At 43.4% G+C, this 20,030-nt stretch overlaps 1 protein-coding gene across 1 annotated transcript in view; it reads right to left on the bottom strand.

Moving 5' to 3' along the window:
- Positions 1-20,030, bottom strand: part of vwa8 (von Willebrand factor A domain containing 8) — a 76,680-nt gene that overhangs the window by 33,348 nt on the left and 23,302 nt on the right. The window contains exons 21-34 of the mRNA XM_036540908.1: positions 18,981-19,057; positions 14,600-14,675; positions 13,117-13,252; positions 12,671-12,790; positions 12,046-12,251; positions 8,491-8,642; positions 5,457-5,565; positions 5,164-5,302; positions 4,562-4,749; positions 3,190-3,312; positions 2,774-2,838; positions 2,474-2,599; positions 1,825-1,934; positions 442-596 (exon numbers count right to left, since the gene is read on the bottom strand). Of these exons, the coding sequence (XP_036396801.1) occupies positions 442-596; positions 1,825-1,934; positions 2,474-2,599; positions 2,774-2,838; positions 3,190-3,312; positions 4,562-4,749; positions 5,164-5,302; positions 5,457-5,565; positions 8,491-8,642; positions 12,046-12,251; positions 12,671-12,790; positions 13,117-13,252; positions 14,600-14,675; positions 18,981-19,057 (1,782 nt within the window). The remainder of the gene's footprint in view (positions 1-441; positions 597-1,824; positions 1,935-2,473; positions 2,600-2,773; positions 2,839-3,189; positions 3,313-4,561; positions 4,750-5,163; positions 5,303-5,456; positions 5,566-8,490; positions 8,643-12,045; positions 12,252-12,670; positions 12,791-13,116; positions 13,253-14,599; positions 14,676-18,980; positions 19,058-20,030) is intronic.

Raw genomic sequence — 20,030 nt, 5'->3', positions numbered from 1 at the left:
CAAATAAGATTTAAAAATAACTCCTGCAGTTGCGCAGCAGTTAGATGTTAAAATAGAACCTTTAAAATGAGCAATGCTCTTTAAAATCTTCAATATGATGTCTGATTTCAGAAAATAGCAGTTTATGATACAATTATTCATAACTTGAAACATTCGAGCTTGCAAAACACTGTGATAAATGTACGTGGGAGGTACTTGAAAATACAGCCCTGGGAAAGTGCTCATTCAGACACAGCGACAGCCTAATGTGGCAGATTTACTGTAAGAACACTTAGTGCGTACAATCAAACACTTTCCCTGGATTTGATTATCTCATACATCTGGGCTAACCATTCTTGCAGGCATTGAATATCGACTGTAGAACAGAAGCCTGGAGTCCATGAACACTGTGCCTCCAGCAGAGGAACAGCTGTAATCCTGTGCTCCCCTGCTGTAGCTCACCATGAGGTCAGGGAAGCCCACTATCAGCGTGGCAAAGGTGCCGGTGTCAGACAGAATCCGATTGGGCGAGACAATCTTCTGTCCCAGAGCAGCGCTCAGATTCTCAGAGGGGAGCTGGTCACTGGACACCTCCTGTGGGACGGTCACGTCCACCCCTGAAGGAGAGAAGAGGATCATAGGTAAATCTGACAACACGATTCCTAAATCACCTTTACTAATGAGCTCATATTCGCAAATCGCAAGGGTGGGCATTAATCTCACGCTGCTAATGGCACCTCCACCTTGGTTTTGGCTCAGACAGACACCTTTATCATTTTGCGCCGGTTCAAATGTACTGCCGAGGTAATCGTGATCACTTTATCTCCCCCCTGACTCGGTTATCATTCAGCCAACATGCATGACTTCACGACATCTTTTCATTTCTTTTACGGTCGTCAATCAAGAGTGACTCAAATGTTCCTGACAGTCCTTGGCAGCGCTGCCCAGTACGTCACCAAAAAAACACATTTCACTGTAGAGAGGACATTGGGTCTGACACCGGGTGGGGACACGACGTGCATTTATACACGCTGGACACTGGCATTTCCCACTTGACTTCTGACATTGATCCTCATTAATCAAAGCATGCACACACTTGCTCTGTCACACGCTCTTTGTCAAGCCCTTGACAGCACAGCATTATGAGGCGAGAGCCTGCATAGCTAAGTAAGTGGATCATCGATTCTGCTGTGCCTGTGTTTGATGCGTGCTTATTCGACTGGACGGGGACCAAGACGATCTTTATCTTTCATAAACAAAATTCCACACGCTGGTAAACAATGCGGCACCTGCTATTTCAAGCACAGAAAATAAAGTGAGATTAATTTTGCTCAAATGAGGCATGAAGAATGGGGATGGCTGGTCGTGGGCTGTGACATCATTCATCACGTTCCCCGTGCCAGCGAACCCCAGAGAGGTGGGGTGAAGGGGCAGAGCACTCAGCCAGCTCCAACTGGGCAAAGGGACTAGAAAGCCAGCGCTGATTGGGTGCAGGCATGAGGGACAGAGCCTTGATTGGGTGTTTAGGTGTGAGAGACAGCTCTGACTGAATCATGGAGTGAGAGGGAAGAGAACACCCTGCACGTCCAATTGGGTGGAGTTTATGAAACACACCCTGACCGTTCCGATTGGAGCCATGGTGATACAGGTCTGAATGAGTGGTGCAATTATGGTCAAGCTGTGATTCTGGGGTTTAATTATGATGACGCTGCTGTGACTGAGTGAGTCATATTGCTTTATGCTCTCATTGGGTGGTGGGCTGATGCATCAGCACCATTTCAGTTTTACAGCCCAAGGAGTAATAAGATTAGATTTCAAGACGGAGAAACAGCTGAACATCCTCACCTGAGGTCATCCCAAAACCAGTACTGACTGCATCCTCACTGATGGCATGAAGCTGGCACACCCCAGAATCCTCTGCTCCCATGTGCATGGGCTTGGTCAGCAGGAACTTCCTGTAAACAACCACCCAACCAGTCTCAGTGCAATATCAATACAGTTGCGCCAGGGACTTTAATCAGTTCCTATCATGATTTTTAAAGCCACCGTCATTTCTATGCTCTCATGTCAGACCCAAAGGGTTTGATGAAATAGTCCAACAATCTTGGCCTGACCCAAGTCTGCAGTTTCCATTTCAAAACTGGAGACAGTCCTGAAGAATACAGATGATTGACATCTAAACTGATATTTAAGTGACTGATTAGTCCCTGTGGTGAATGTCATCCCTTCAAGGTAAATCAATCAAGTTAATGCTTTTAGTCAGTTTCCACAGCGCTCTGATGACTAGATGACAGGAGCTCCCAGATCCATGTCCTTAAAGCAGTCAAGCACAGGGCTTTTTTCTGGGTAAATTACAGAACCTGCTTACAGTTTCCCCTCAACCATTCTGAAATATGCTTTAACAACATGGGTTTTACTGGAACCGCGGGGGTCAAGAAGCCCAAGAGCACAGCCCAATGCCCTGCTCCTAATCCCTGGCAATCGTCCCGCGTACTTGTCAGTCTGGCTCTCAACCAGCAGCCAGCGGTCTTCAGCCACCAGGAAAACAGCCTTGAGGTTGATGGGAAGGGAGATGGTGTGGACATGGCCCTCCAGCACATCCAGAACATCCAGCTGATTCCTGTCCAGTCACAGTCAAACATGTTCCACCTCATAAACAAGCATGTTTTTACAAGTTACAGCTCAGCATTTTCCTCATTATAAAAACACCCACACACAAACACACACACACACACACACACACACACAAACACAGGTCAGACAGAACAAGAGGGGTAAAATGGATTTAACTTACGCATTTTCTTTGTAGAACAGCAGCCAGTTCTTTTGAGCAAATTCTCGGCACATTTTGAAATTCTCCTAACACAGAAAAAAAATCTTCAGTATACTTCGAAAGAGTTGCATGTCTTAGAAAAGTATGTCACAACAGCCTTTGAATGCCTTGAGTTGTTAAGAGTGAGAGCAGAGCTGTCAAAGATATGCCAACAAAAAAAATGATAGGATCTAGAAAGGAATTACGGGTGATAAGGACACCCAGGGCTCTCCTGTTAAAAAAAGAAAAGAAGCAAATCTGGTTTGTAGTGTCTGGTTGGCCATGCCAAACATTTAGAAATCAGGTTTAAGTTCCATTTACTTGGTCTGCACTGGATATAAATACACTATTTCCATGCAATTTGCTGGTAGTTCTCAAACTTTCTGATTGTTCCCCACCTGGCTCTCCTTGCTGTTCCACCAGTTGGTGGTCTTTCTTGGGGGTGGCTCCTCTCTCTCCTGGGACAGTAGGAGGCGCCGTACTGCCCCAGTCACCAGGTCCAAGTGCAGCACTGTATTACTCTGGCAGAAACGGACAGAGATAAAGAGTGAAAAGCAGAAGGGGAGAAACAGGAAGGAGAAGGGGAGGAGAAAGAGAAACCACACGATACTCTCCGCTCTTAATGTTGGGAACGATGGTGCAGTATGGCGCTGCCGCCATGCTGTCCACAACGCGGGCCACCACATCGGACACAATGACTACCGTGTATCTCAATACAAACCAGAAGCAGAGGCCAAATGTTTTCCTTAACGCCAAGCCTGCCCTCCACAATCTTCAACCCTGTCATGTGAACCCTGATATCTGACAGCCCATGTCCGGACAGAGGATGCAGAACGAGCCCTGCGTACGGCCGGCCGTCATTCATGACGCATCTGCCTAATCTCCAATTTACTTTACACCAAGGAGACGAGCGACCCCACTACGCCCCCCCCCCAACATATGATCTTAATGGGTTCCTTACGGCCTCAATTACATATGGCGTACACTGTGTTTGCGGTATTAATAGAAAGCTTGCGTCACTGTTGAGTAAATTCTGAAGTTAGGTTCTGGCAATTCGTCAGGGCCACGGGCCACGGTGTTGAATTTGGGCTTTGTTTTCGCTCCACTGGGAGAGCCGTGACCCCTGGATGACCCACTCATGATGTCTGGAACTCCACGCTTTGGACAGAAGTAATAAGTAATCTTTTTTCCCCCTCCTCTATTTCTTTTTTTTTTCCAAAGGGGTATTTTTAGAAGTTTCCTCTTTCCTCTTATATAATGCACCGCAGCCGGTCTTCTGAAAGTTATCTCACTCTTAATTTGTTCTCCTTGTGCTCCTCCGTTCTGAAGCCTAATAAGGCAAGCGAGGGACTGTGGCACAAACGCAGTGATGTAAATAAGGCCATGTTGTTGGTCTCTGTCCGTTTGGCAAAAAGGAGCGAGGGATGAGCCCGACCGATGTTAAAAGGTGGCACTGTGTGAAAGCAGGAAGATGCCGGGCTTGCTGCGTGTGGGCAGCCACATTCCCCTCAACCCTGCCAGAGTGGCTCTGTCTAGCTTCAGTAAAGCCTTCCTCCTCCAAACTGTGCAATATAGGTTCAAGGAGTGGAGAAACAACACGTATAGTCAAGCAGTAGTTAATAAAAAGAGTCTTCTGTCATTTCTAGCATGGAGAAAAATAGTCAGAAATCAGACCTGATAGATTCAATGACCCTCTGCTTAAATTGCTCTCACAAAAATGCTCTCGTGCTTTCAGCATGCGGTCTGTTGCCTGGAGGATGGAAAGTGCACCTGTTCCTCGTGCAGCACCACCTGGCCCTCCAGCGGGTTACCGAGGGGCGCCACGGTGATGAAGGGCTGCCAGACGCCGCTGATGGTGCGGGGGAAGACATCGTAGAGTTCCATGCAGTGAACGGTGTCTCCACGCCGCGTCATGGCATAGAGGGAGACGGGGTTACATGTGGCCACGTAGATTGCATCTGAAAGAAAAACCCAGGGAATGGATTTCTGCTTATCTGGCCAACATTTCACCACTAGACTCAACACATTCCTCGATTTGTGTTTTTGAGGAATAGCGTGTATTCAACAATGAAAACACTGAGTTGTGGGCCAGGTAACAAATAACTTGCATCAGCTATAGCATTTTGACAGTGTTGTTTTCTTTTTTGATTTTTCCCCCTTTTCAGACAAGTTTTGTTTCAGCAGCAAATGAGTCATGAGGTGCGGAGGCTGGGTTTTGTTGGGACACTGATTCAAATCTACTGTAAAGCCCTCAAAACAAGCCAAAGCTATTAACATAAATGAGCAACATTCTCCAGACAGACATAGGGAAGTGTAATTCAGGTTTGTTTTGACCTGTTGTGGACCAAGGTGAAGTCTCGATCTTGTCATACCCTTGGCAGTGGTGACGTCACAGACTATGTTGACCTCGTTCATGGGGATCTGCCAATGGGTCTGCTCCTCAGTGAAGCTCAGAGCTCTGGCCTCATGCCTCTCTATAGGGTACCCCTGAACCCGCAGGAACACCGGGCCCTGAAACAAAAAGGGCTCCATTAGCCTGGGGAAAATATTGCTGTGAAGCAAAAATATGTAGAGATGTACAGTATAGGCAATTTAAAAGCTATCCGTACACAGTAAGACACAATGTGTATGTGGAGTGATAGACAGATGAATCTGGGAGTGATACCTTGATGTCTATTCGGCGGGACTCAGTGGGACACAGTAACTTGCGCCTGGCATTGCCTGCCTGGTTTGTGGTCCAGTATCCAGTCATCCGGCACTCTGGTAGTGACAACCTAGGAGACAGAGAGTCAACAAAACCTGTTTCAGCTATACTTCTGGGTTTTTAGCAGAGCATATACCCAGTTGCTGAAAACCTTTCAAAGGCGAAAGACTTGACCCAACATTCATGCTAGTGTCTAGAGGCAGGCCTTCAGCTAGGTTTCAGCTAAGCTTCTCCATATGCCATCCTTAGGCATTAATGTACAGCCCACATCTGTATCAGTGTTATCTGTCTAGCTGTGATAATTCTACTTTCCAAGAGGAAAATAAGGGTGATGTGCCATTGGTTTCTTTTTTAACCGTGTGTCGCTGGGAATATGTGCAGATTATTTTTGTACTGTAAATCACACATCCTGTGAGTTAAGAGGACAGAGTATTGAGAATACATGTGCACTTCCTCTTGCTGTGGAAATCTTTGCCTAATCTGAGGGAAGTGTAATAGCCAGAAACAGCTTTTCCTATGAAACACTATCGATTACACTCCTTGTCACTATTTTATTGCCCGTAAACATGTCTGACATGCAGCTATCACTGTTAGCATTCACACCTCACAGCGGATGGACTTAAAGGTTTTAAGCTGCACAGTCAAATATATGCACAATGCATTTTAGATAAAAGAGACAGATGTTCTAAACTTTTTTATCATTTGGCTTTACACTTCTTAGTAGTCCTATGCTGTGCTAAAACCACCTTTTACAAACGTGTGGCAAACGCAGCAGTGAAACATTCTCAGCTTTCCTGACTGTGTAGTGCCGTTTTGGATAACGTGCACAGCTCCGTCCCATACAGTGGGAGCTTAGTGCTGGAAGCCATCGTTAGCATCATCTGGCCCCTCTGAACTCCACTCAGACTAAACTCCCCTGCTGTGTTTGGACAGACTCCCAAGCTGTTGTGTCTACACTGATGTTCACTGGCTTTAATTCAGGGGATGTTCCAGCTTTCACAAATAAATGATGACAGACTATTCTTGGATGGTGTGAAGGAGCGTTGCATGTATTTACTGCAAGTGAGAGTTTTACAAAATAGCTGCAAAACAGAAGAAACACAAAAGATCCCGGTGTGCTGATACAGAATATAAAAGACAAACAAGTACAAGTCAATTAGTCAAGGAATCTGAGATTCTTTTCCAATCTTCCAAGCTCCCTGAATAGTGTGGGCTGCTGTAGACCCTTTACAGACCTCTCCTTTTATGTAAATTGTTTGTACACCCTTATATCTTAAGACTGGAGGTTTGTGGGTTTAACCCCCATTTGAGTAATGTCACAGACTTCATCCTGAAGAAACATTCTCTACCTCTCTGCTTGGTACACAGCATTAAAGAAATGTAATGGAATAATGGCTTGTGGATTGACTGCTATTGCCCTGTGTCATGCTACTTCATGCCACATGGGTCTGAATTAGCTCTGAACCATCTGCACTGGGAAAATTCTTCCATAAACAAACGGAGCAGATAGCATTTTCCAAATCCACACAACGCCTCCTTCCACAGAACTGAAGAGAGGCCATAGAGATAAAGAGCAAGTTTGGACACTATGTTCCATCCTACATTACATCCAATTTTACCATCCAAGGAAAATACTTGTTTCTTCCCCGTTTGATCCTCAAGAACACTTCTTGAGGATTAATCAAGAAAATGTCAGCTAAAAAGAGCCACACATCTATATACAATGGTCCAGTAAAGAACAACAAAGAGACTGAAGAAACAAATATTTTCCTTTATTTAATAAAAACGTACAGTAAAATATAATGCAGTGAAGATATTTTTAAAATGAACTTTCCTTCCCTTTGCATATTAAAAGAGGGCCATATTTTTAATATTAGTTAAATGTATTCTTTTATTCCACAATCTGAATGGCTATGTGTAGTATTGTGATGTATTTTGGGTTCTGTGATCTAGCAACTGACGTATGGAAGTATACTTGGCTTCCCTTGTCTAGTCAGGTTGCAAAAAGTTAACTTAGAGTAGGGCTTGAATAGTGGTATGCTCACACTTACTGGTCTGGGACTGTTGTTAGCCTGGTCTGACACTGTTGCTCATTCAACCTAATGGATATACTTATGTTCTATTGTGCTGGCAGTCATTCTGGATAAGAGCATCTGCTAAATGAATGTAATGTAATATAATGTAATATAATGATTACCTGTACCTGGAAGGTTATCAAAAGGCAGTTCAAGCAGAGAGAATATGAATCTACATCAGTGTTAACTGTATGTGTTACCAAACATAAATTAGCACAAATTATCTGCACCTATCCAAGAAGAATTGTACACTCTAAGATGATGGTGAACAAGATTCACGTGTAAACCCTCTACTACAAATAATAGCTTGAAACTGTTGAGACTTCATGTAGTGGATACTCATATCTAGATTAATACCAGTGGGCTGTCTGTTACTCTCACTTGTCATTTATCACTGTCATATCTACACCAGATAACACTGATTAATGTACGCAACAGACAGGCCTACAAACTGTCAGAAATGCCTACAATCTGTTACGACTAAACATGATTTCTGCATGTGTGTTCTGCAGATGAGGTAATTCAGAACATGTGCAACTTCCAACCCCGGTAGCTCACTGGCCCATCTTTAGTGAAATGTTCACTACATTGTGGTGTTGTCACCACTTACTGTACTGTACCATTTTCAAGTTTCACAGTTATGAAATTAGCAGCAATATTGTGGGTTCAGGTTTCCAGCTTTCCCATGGAGTGGTTTTAAATGTACAGGAGTGAGGCCTTTTAACCTCTCATCATCCCACTCATATCTGAATGCTCCATTTTACAAGAGCAATGACTATGATATGGGGTTTGAAAACAATTTGCTGTCAGATTCAGTGTTTTAAAACCTAGAGGATGCTGGGTAAACCTGCAAGGGAATGAGGTCTGCCCTGTCCTTGTGTCCTGCCTAGCGTGAGTGGTGAGGGGTCCTAAGGCCTTACTCCTTGGCCAGGTGGACGCTGCTGGGCTTGGCTCCGATGGGAATGCCGTGCTTGTGCAGGGCGGCTATCAGGATCTCCCGCATCTCCTTGTTGTAGGAGTCGAAATCAAAGACATTCCGTACCACGTTGGCCAGTCCCTCGTCAGGAAATTTCTACGAGTTGAAGGGAACAAACAAACAAGATCAGGCAATGCTATAATTAGCAGAGCTAACGCTGGTGTTCGGCACTGTGGTGTTAACACGTTTTTACAACAGGAAGAAATGACACTGTGGCATTGACGAGTTTTTATATGCGAAAATTAATTATATGTATGCACAAGCTCCCCTGCAGCACTGTAAAAAAAAGGCTACAACCTTTTGTACACCCTACACAGTGATTCTTGTGGTTATGGCTATCCCCTCACTCAGACAATGCATGCTACACGTACACTGACAATGCAGTATGGACAGTAAGCAAGGGCCATGACCGTAGCCCCCAGGGTAACCAGCTGGTGGAGTTGTGCACTGATACCATGTCCTTGTGAGGTGAATTGTGGCACAATTAGTACTCAGGGGTGGGGGTGGGGGGAGGAGGGGTGCTGTCAATAAAGGTGGACCTCTTTCTAATGGTGATTAATGTCCTGTGCCAACAAGTGTGCTAGTTACCATGGTGACCGGCTAGCCATCGACAGGACTTCATTTTCGGGCGAGAATTAGAATGCCTTTGTTGACACAGATATTCGTTAATTCTGACCTAGAAAAAATATCCTGCTTCTAGCACAAGGCTCTTGTAGGGTCACCTAGTGATGCTGAGAGAGGGCATTCAGCACACAAATAAGATCTGAAATGACCAGATGAGTTATGGCCCTGTACGTACTGGAATGGTGAATAATTATGTTGCTCCTGCTGAAATGAATTAGCCTAATTTGTGGTGCACTGGTAAACACGCACTCGTATGGTGTTTACTCTAAGTAATCAATCCATTCATTTGTCTGCATTACACTGGTGTCACTTTCACATTCAAACAATGTAAATTGCATAGTGTAGGAATGAGTGAGGTGATTCCGTTGCTACGCCTGGTTGAAAATCAATCCTATCTCTGGGAGAAGACCTGGAAGAGGGCACTCAGACACCTCGCATAACACACTTGTAAATGTTGCTCCTGACAAAGATTGATTGCTACAATCTTCACAAGATTTTCAAATCAATAGAATAACCCCCATCACGTGCACACGCGCGCACACACACACACACACACACACACACACACCCAGATGCATGCACACGCACACATACACGGACGCACGCACACAGTCCTCACCCCGTTATGTTAAGCACTACAGCACAGAGGATCCTACACAGTCTCCAATAATCTTATGTCCTGTGTGCACGGCAGCGGCAGCAGTAAGCAGGTTTGTCCCTTCTCAGTCACGCCAGCATTTGATACAGACAGAGGGGGGCAGATCAATGGCCCTGTGAGCAGCTTAGCGGAGGCCCATCTCCTGCTCCTCGAATATTGATCGGGGATGCTGCATACCTTTCCCTGGGCTTTAGAATGGCTAGTCCCCCTCTAATGAGGACGGCCCTTGGCAGTGCCCTGAGTCAGTCTCCTTTTATGTCCGAAGCTATGGAGGGATTTCAAGGTGCTCATTAAAAACAAAAAACCCATTATTTTTCTTTCTAAGCTCACCGCCCCCCCTCCCCCATCTTTAATGATGCCACATGTAGAATGAGAAACAGTGCCTTCTCAAAAAGTGCCGGAATGCTGGTGTGAATACAAAATTCAAAGGAATCTGGGCAAGAGTTAAAAACAAAACAACGCACTAAGAAAAGGAAAGACTAGCATCTCCCCCTTTCATTTTCTTATTATGTGCACTCACAAACAAGCTTAGGAAGAGGAGGAAAATTTCTTATAATAAGAAGTGCCAATAGGTTTCCAAACCACAGTGGCTGGGCTACTGTTTTTAGGAATTTTTACTATTATATTCTTTCCCTTAAGAACTGTGTGGGGGAAAAAACTACAGCAAATAACAGTATTTACTGTATAAACCTCAATATTCAGTAAGCACATACATCACATTATGTCACTGTTCTTAATTAAATGCTTTCTGGTTCAAGTGGATATGTTGCTTTTTGATCTTGGGTCATTTGATTTAAAGACATCCTTCTCATAGGCAAATTAGAGAACTTATTTTCCTCTGCCTCAAATACGATCTCAGTAATGAATGCAGCTGGAGCTTCACTGGTGACGTTGTTTAAAGAGCCACACTAGTGATGGCTAAGGAACTCCAGCAGGGAAATCTGGACATAAGTGCACAGGAAATGGTCCCTCACAACACCGGTTTCAACATTCTTTTCTGTTCACTTATTCAGTCGCTTTCCCTGGAGCTCCATGTTTATGGACAGACATTAGTGAGACATGGTGCTGTTGAGCAGCTAGATGTACAGTAGATAAGAACTCAGCTTGTAAGCAGGAAATTGCAGGTTCACATCTCAGTGAGGGCACTGCTGTACTCTTGAGCATGGTACTTTACCTGAACTGTTTGTATGAAATTTAAGCAGGCTGAGTTGCCCTGGATAAGAGCACCTGCTAAGGAAATGAATAATGTGATGCAATGAAATGAAGTGATTCAGGTAAAGTACCTGGCCCCTCTCCACTGATCTCCCCGATTTCTCTCCCGTGATGCTGGGGGCCATGCTAAGCGACAGGGAACCCCGTGATTGGTTGTGACAGAACGGTGTCTGCTCTTCCTGCTTGCGCCACGCTCGTTCTGCTCAGCAGCAGAGCGACAGTGAAAGTAGGACACCGAGTGCGGCTTGAGCTAAACCCCAGAGACACGGGGGCCCAGAATGGCAGCGTGGCCTCTATGTGTCAGTCCTGTCTGTGAGTGGGCAGGCTGAGGCTCGCTTCCATTGGGGTCGCGCCGCCTGGAGTCCTGCCGTTTTATCTGTTTAAAACAAGCTGTTTTATTCAGAGACCACAGGGCTCAGCCTCATGAATAATACATGCGTCCAAACACCGCGTCAGGTCAAGAATGTGACAGTGTCCATGACCGCCTCGAGCACAGAGCTTCCAGCACCATCCTTCAGCACCAATAATGGAGGGAGGACTGTTTAACAATTACACACTCAAAAATGAGTTGAATTACAGATTTAGACACAGTGTTCAATTTGAACCAAACCCCATAACGGCCTACTACATTCTAAGTAAAGGTGCTTAGACAGATGTACATATTGACTGAGCTTATGGTAATTATCTGTGCGTGTGTAAGGACAAACACCTGTGTATGTGCTAATACAAATGTTTTTGTCAGTGTAAATGTGTATGTGTGCATGTGTGTATGGTGGGTGTGAGCTGGTGTGTGCAAGTGTTAGAGTCTGTTTGTGCTTGTATGTATATGTGGAGCATGTGTGTGCATACATGTGTGTGTGTGTGTGTGTGCTTATGCTATGTGCATGTGTGTGGATTTGCGTGTATGCACATAGCATATGCATACATGTGTGTGTGTGTGTGTGTGTGTGTGCTTATGCTATGTGCATGTGTGTGGATTTGCGTGTATGCACACCCTGATCGCACCTGTAGATGTTTGACGATGTTGACCACCTCTCTGGTAGAGTAGGGATAAGTGATGGTACCCTGGTCTGCCATAGTGCGCAGCTCTCCAAAGGCAGCCACTAGTTTGTGGAGCAGAGCATCTGGGACGTCTGGGCCATACTGCTTCAGCATAGCCAGCTCTGCCTGGGGCTTGGGGTTGTCCACAGCATGGCAGCTGAAAATGTCCCCTAGGCAACAGACATGCCACCACATATCAAGCTTTTGCACACACACGCTCTCACATAACAAAAAATAATAAGAATCAAGTACAGTGCCTTTACTGTACCTTTACCAGTTTTCTCTAGCATTTAGTTATTTGCTATACTCTTTCAAACGTTTCCTTCACTGGCCTGAATTCACCCCTAAAATTATGTTTGCACCGGTAAAGCTGTGAGTAGACCTATCATTAGAGGTGCCCATAGTTTAGGAACAGTAACATAAACTTAAGTTTGCAATTAGAGTTCTTGTTCTTGTTCCTGTTGTAACCACATCAAAACCACACAGATTAACTGGTGTATCATTTCTTGGTTTGTTTGTTAAACTATGGAGCACATGACCTTTCAGCTAAGACTATGATTAGTCCAATCTGCTATGACAAACACGTTACCTAGAGCCCCAAAGAAGTCATTTCCCAGGAAAGGGAAGCCTGGCCGATTCGCGAGCACTAGCATCCTGAAGTCTGGATGCATAGCAATGGCATCGGGCCTTCCCTCAGCCTCTGTGGGATCTGAAACAGATCAAGGATGCATACACCTCACTGACAGACTGCATAGTTGTTAGCATATTATATAAGGCTCACTAAGTACACTTCCTTATTTAAAAAAAAATATCCAGATATTTTTGGAAATGTAAAGACTTTCAGTGTAATGTGAATGCTGTCTTTAATGAGGTTTTCAAATGCTTGAGCAAGCTGATTTCTGGCCATTTGCAGAAAGTCTTAATTTGAAAGTTTAGATAATGGAATTCTCTGATAAATAGGCAGAGTCAAAGAAGCATTTGTACAATATTATTATTATTACAGTGATGATGATGATGATTATAAAATATTCTTACCAGAAACGATTCTCCTGCCATCTGCAAGAATCATTTCCCCACTCTCCACCAGAGTCTTCAGGATGCAAGTGACGTTGGTGGGGGCTTTGTCTGCTTCATCTATCACCAGGATATGGCCCATCTTCACTGCTTTCACCTGGCAGGAGATCCAGAATAAAGGATCAGTTTTTTAAACATTTTATGCTCAACATGCTCTTCTGTCCCTTTCCCCTCTGTTTTGAGAAATCTTAAAGCTCACCCGAGACAGGTGATTGAATATAGGGGAAACAGGGGCCCTGTACTACAAGGTTGTTTGGACTTGTAGTGCCGGTACTGACATTTCCATTGCTAGTATTATTTCTAGTGAGTGATCAGCTCAGTGCTTAAGCTTCATAAACAACCGTAGTCAGTTTTCACGTCTCAGTCCTACAGAGCAGTGATCAACACTCAGGAAGACCTGGTGACGTCAGTTCAGTCTGGTTGTGACACGACCCTCTTCTAAAAAACTAAGGCAGTATGATCACTGCACTCATCAAATGTCCTATTCATTTGTCACAAAGATTAACGGTGTGCTCTATGACAGACACGATTTTTATGCTTTTTAATAACTTTCTTAATTCTGTAAGTCATCCTGGTATAGGCAAATGGCTATGAGCAGTGAACATGTGGGGGAGTATTTTTTTGTATCAATACTAAGAAAAGGCTATTAATAGCTTATGAAATGGCATGCTTTTTCAGTTTTGCTCCAGGAATCATTTAGACAATGACCCTATGCTCCTTCTACCTTTTACGTTTTCACAACCTCAGAAGAAACCTTTATAAAAATTGCATGTACCAACCTGCGCCCTAAATATCACTCACAGCAGGTCATTTTTTTGTGCTGTTGCTGTTACCAGTTCTCCTGGTACAATATAGCTTTTTAGAGCATTCATAGCGGAGGGGACATCCTATCAGCTTCAAAGCCAACACTATTAATAACCAAAGAGCTACAGCTGCTCGCTAATTGAAGAGCCAGACTCGGAGCTGGAGAAAGCTTTTATCTGCCGTCACCCTCTGTGTAGCCCTGAGATCATTAAAACACATTTTAAAAAGGACATGTGCCACCCAGGTCTACAAACACCACTGGTAAAAGCCACCATCAGAGCGAAACAGAGCATTCCCCTGATAATAAACAACCCTTCCGTCTCCAGTCAGGCACACAAATATAACACATCCTCCATGGGCCACCGATGAATTTTTAACGTTTTTCCCACTAGAGCGGGCCATGATCGGGCAGTTGCCTGGCATGTCGTGTGTCCTCGTTGGAGAAACGGCACAGCCATCTGCTCACGGCTGTATCCCTGGGGATGTCACTTTCCACACCAACCTTGTAGTCATGACATCCTCTTTTCGTCATTCACGTGTCACGCCGGATGTCAGACAGTACATGGGACAAATCTCTGTGGGACATAACGATACAGAAGGGTACACATTGGTCCGATATATGGGGAGAATAAACACTGACCAGGGGTGAGTCTTCGTAAACGATGATCCCATCTCGCACGGAGGGCTGCAGGGTCAGAGTTTGGACCGTCGTGTCCCTGTGGAGGGACAGTCACAATAGGGGACTCTTTAACATACATGTACAAATACACAAATAAACACACAAACACCAAATACAGACAGACACGCACATGCACACAAGCACACGTAAGCACACGTGCACATACAAATGCACAAACACATTCAGGCAAACACACACACACACTCACACACTCTCACACACACACATTCACACAAACATATATACACGCACAGACAAACAAAAGAACATGTTTTAGAACAACATCATATATTTTTAAATATTGACAACTGATGGCAATAAATTACAGCCTCCAATGTATCAGCAGCAAGTTGCAGTGCCGAGGATGTAGACAGGATGGAAAGCGTCAGTTGGTACATCAATAAAAACAGCATCAAATATCTGCTGATGTTCCTTCCTAATTATATAGTCGTTGGCTTCTAATCTTCCCATCCACATCCACCACACCCCTTGAGAGGAATTAAATAAATGCGACCCAGTTTTTCTCTAATGGACGGAGCCCTGCAAGTGTCCTGGTTAAGATAAGGAGCCTCTCTCTGTAGAATTACAAACCAGGAGAGTCCCAGAGGTGATTACATGAGTCCTCACACAAGGGCCTCTCTGTAGAATCTATCCAGGACTATGACTTCCAAACGACTTTCACAAGTGACAGGGACGTTCACTCTGAGATTGTCAGAGATGTAAATGAGTGCACATCTGAACTGCATCCGGCTGTACTGTCTACCTGCGGAACTGTCGTATTCTAAACATGTACGTGTAAAAGTGACCATGTAACAGGTTCCGTACAATCTGATCAACATACATATTACATTATGGTGTGTATAATTTTGAAATGCGAGTGGTGTGGAATACTGAATTGGCATAAGGGCTTTTAGCCATTGGGCTATGGGTTCAAGACCCAGGTACTGCTGTGCATTACATTAGATTACATTACACTCATTTATCAGACACTCTTATCCAGAGCGGCTTCCAGCACAACAGAACATAAGTGTACCCATTCAAGTTGAAAGAGAAACATTCATACATAAGTATGTAGACTTTTTCAGAGAAATAAAATCATGAGCCTTGTTGTAAATTAGATGTTTAGAACAAAAATCATCTTTGAAATGAATAAGGTTTCACAATGGGACAGCAAATCATTTCATTAAAAAATTTGTATTTATATGTCGGCCCAAATTTTACTTCTTCAATATACATTGAGATGGTATCCTACGGATGGAGGGTGCAGCTGAACAATCTGATTACAGTAAACTGAATTTGTGGCCGTTTCACCTCAAATCTAGTGGTCACCTGGGGTCCACACAGAACCATAGCACCACAGCTTGAAACACACTTTAAAGCACACCTAGGACTGTTCTCTAAAAGACAGTCTGTAGTTTATCTCACAATCATCATTCAGCATGGAAATCTAGCATGACATGAATTTGAGGTGTTCTGGAAAAAAGTCAGGCAGTATCTGATGAATCCCAATGGAAAATCTTTAATTAGACCAAGAAACGACAAACCAAATAACTGTCCCTTACAAGACAGACTTTCAACCCATGCTGGATATCTCAATAGTCTGGCCCACCCACTACACCTGGCTGTTACACTGCAAGGTTAGGGGATCGGAGCGCTTGCCTTTCCATGCCGGCCACAAAAGTCACCAGTGACGTGACTCTTAATCACAACACCATGTTATCCTACAGCTTGACCTCTGTGTCTGTGTCACTGCAACTACTCAGCCATTGCTCCCAGTTACAAACACTGAACATCCCTGCTTTCGAGAAAGCAAGCGACACAAGCCATTTCCCAGTATTCGCACCTCCTCATTCGAATACGGCACTAAATCCGCCGAGACCCTGTGTTCTACATCACATTATTATTAAAACACCATGTGTCACATTAAGGGTGTATGCTTTCCATTAAATTCTGCCAAGACTGTAAAAAAAAAAAAAAAACAACATTTTCATATTGCCCTTCTTGCCAGGGAGGAGGACACACGCTAAAAAGATTTATTCCTGAAAGGAGTCGAGAGTAAACCAAACAGAATTAGCTCCCAGAACCACGCAGACGTTGTTTGAACATTGACACGACATTTTACCCTTAAGAGGACGTGTTTGAAAGGATGACGCTAAAACTGATATATTACATGCACAAGCTCTTCCACTGATGTATTACATAACAAACATCTTGGACCCGCTCTCTGTCATGAAGCATTTACCCAAAGTGCAACTGGCATAGCTAAACTGAGCGCACCATAAACGTCACATGCAGACCATGTACAGCGTGTCTTTTTCCGATCCGCGCTAAAACGCTGTTATTCCATCAAACACTGTATGGGTTCAACCCGAATGGTCCCAGTTTCTGACTTTCTGATCTATTCAAGATGCGCAGCCATTAATAGATGTCCTTCAGAAGTCCTACAGAAGTACATTATCTACAGTGCTCTGATTCCCTTTGGCCCCTGGACAGGTGTCCTAATTTACCCATGACAAAAATAGCCAGCTTTACCCTTGGAAAGAGAAGCGAGCTTTTTTTAATGTGCGAGTCCAAGCACAGCTGCAAGATGGGGGTGTTTATTATATCTTTTTATAGATATGCCTCTTTTGATATACCCTAATAACCACTCGTGTGCCATTTTTCCAAGCAGGAGGAGCTATTTGTGGCTGTGAAAAAAAAATGCAGAAAAGAACATCTTGCTGTGCCAGTGTGTCTTTGCTCACCACTCTACATGGAAAACATAATAAACGTTTTGATTGTTATATAACAATTAATTAGGGATTTACATTAAACTTCACATGAAAGCTTCCACAATACAGGTTAGGGAGTCTGTGCAAAGGAGAAACACGACCCTAGGACGCCTTTCATTAATGTGCAGCCTTCAGGGTTCTGGTGGAAATGACGCATTTCTGATTATGAAATTACATGAACCACGCCATGATCCTCTCTTGGAGTAGTGCTCAATCATTGCTAAATGAAACCAAACTAATCTTAATTCAGAAGTATCAAAGACAGAGACAGAGCTTAGCGGTCTCCATATACTGTGTTTGTAACTTCTCCACAAAAATGCTTCTAGCGTAAAAAAATGTCAAGTTACTTACACATGCTAATTATGTCTTTGTTATGAGTGGAAAAACTCTCAAAACTGGTTGGCCATTGAAATGACTGAGATGACAATTAAGCTAAGTTACACTAAACAATTTGGTCTATATTACCTCATGAAACTGGGCAAGCACTATTCCATAGCACAATGTTTACAAAATTCTTCTATAAAGCACTTTCAATACTATGTAGGAGTTTAGGTGACAAGTAGAGTCTAATTCACCACATAACTGTGAATATTTACAAACAGTAGTAACCTATCTCTCTAGCTTGCTAGCAAGTTGACCACTTACCCAATGAGACATCTTGTGATATAACTGGCTGAAAGTAAAACAGGTAGCTAGGTAATGCAACTGACTAGTAAGTAAGTCAGCAAGTCTGCTGGCAGAAAACATAATCATCTAGTTTACTAAGTGGATGGCTGGCTTAAAACAGTTTTTAACCCAGGAGGTGACAGTAGGATTCCGCTAGCTGTAAATACCACATCTAGATCAAGGTGTTAAGGCCTAACTTTTAACCGTGATACCTACTGTGAACTGACATTCCAAGCAATGTTGCTGTTATGTAGTTAAATGATAGGTACTGTATTTTAAAAATGTTTTGCAGTCCATTGAGGTTATAGTGTTGCGTTAGCATTACTATTAGTCTTTAGTTAGTAGGTTAATTAGCTAGAGAGCTAGCTGTCCTGTACAGCCAAGATGGATGTCATCTACTTTCTGACAAATACAGAGAATAACTTGCAATTGACTACAATAAACAGATGTGGCCATTAAGCTGAACACAAGGAGAGATAATGGTGTTATTTATAAGTTGGGGGTACCTGAACACTACAATGCAGCAGGAAAATTAAGAGAGAAGAAGGACAACAAACAAAGATGATAATATAGAGCATGAAAATGGTCCCAATTTTGGCATGTATTGTGTGGCTGTAAAAGATTATATCCAAATTCTCCATGTTTAAATGAATGTAATGAGTCAGACCTCAGAGTCACTGTGGTTATTTCTGTAGAAAACCCCCAATAAGGACCTAACTCTCTGTTCTGTAGAGATATAGCGCACGCCAATTTGGCAGATGGCATAGCTACCATCGCAATCTGCTCATCAAAAGCAGACCGAGCAAAAAAAAAAAAACAAAACAAGGCAGAGGTTAACATTATGATGGAACATATTCCACAGCCTTTTCTACAGTTATTTCTCTTTCATCTTGTAGTGTTTTTACCGGTGTAGTTGAAGGTATTCTCTTGGCCTGTTCATAAGATGTAGGAATCTGTCCGCAATCTTGTTCTTCCCCACACCCTGTGGAATAGCCAAACAGGAGTAGAGGTTAGACACCTCAGTCATTTGTATCAAATCAACACCACACCCAATAATGCTGAAAGGATGATCAATGTAATTCATGTTCAACAATAAGAGTAATACCACACAGTAATATGAAAAGCTGTCTATATTGTATGTGTGGATGCTGAATGATGGAATCATCTGTCACTGGAAGACAACAGAGCAGTATTTTTGAAGTTAACAGAAACTGACCTGTAATAAAAGTGCTTCTCTTAAATCTTATAACATTTGTGCATTGTGAGTTACCTAGAAATTATAATAAGTCTCCCTATTTTTACAGATCTCTTAATATTCTTCTCTGTGAAAAATCTAAACCCAGTAAAGGTGTTTGGCCTGATCAAGCTTTTATAGATCAGCTTTGCAATGTCCATCTACCTGCTTGCTCCAACCAGTCTTTTTTTTTTGGATTTTATATGCCAATAAATAAATTGTCCAATGAAAATGAAATATATGAAATGGATATGAAAATGAATATATGAAATGAAAATGAATGTATGAAAAAACAACACCAATGGGAATTAAGGTTGATAAATTCTCACAGCAAAGCTTACGGTGATGTTTACATTTACCAGCTGCTGTGTACAGTTCAGATATTTCAACATCCTTCAAAGCACCTCATTTCTAAGCAGTGCTGACCGGCTCGATCAGCCCTCGAGCACCCTGACATTAATCTGTGTTTCCCATTTCCATGCGTGTTTGTGCCCAATGATGCCTCGGGCCTGCTCATCGCTCTGAACATCACTGTCAGACACACGGTCACCCGGTGTGACAGGACTGTAAAAAACGCACCCCCACTTCTCCTTCCCATCAGCCCGAGGGCCACCGCGTGGGCGGTGAGTCCAGCTCGAGACAGACAAGGAGTAGGCGGCTTTGTGCAAGCTTGGACTCTGCTGGAGGGTCTGATGAGACCAACCTTCCCACAATGCCCCAC

The sequence above is a fragment of the Megalops cyprinoides genome, chromosome 11 (genome assembly GCF_013368585.1).
Source record: "Megalops cyprinoides isolate fMegCyp1 chromosome 11, fMegCyp1.pri, whole genome shotgun sequence".
NCBI classification, from domain to species: Eukaryota; Metazoa; Chordata; class Actinopteri; order Elopiformes; family Megalopidae; genus Megalops; species Megalops cyprinoides.
This window is presented reverse-complemented; position numbering and strand designations above follow the sequence as displayed.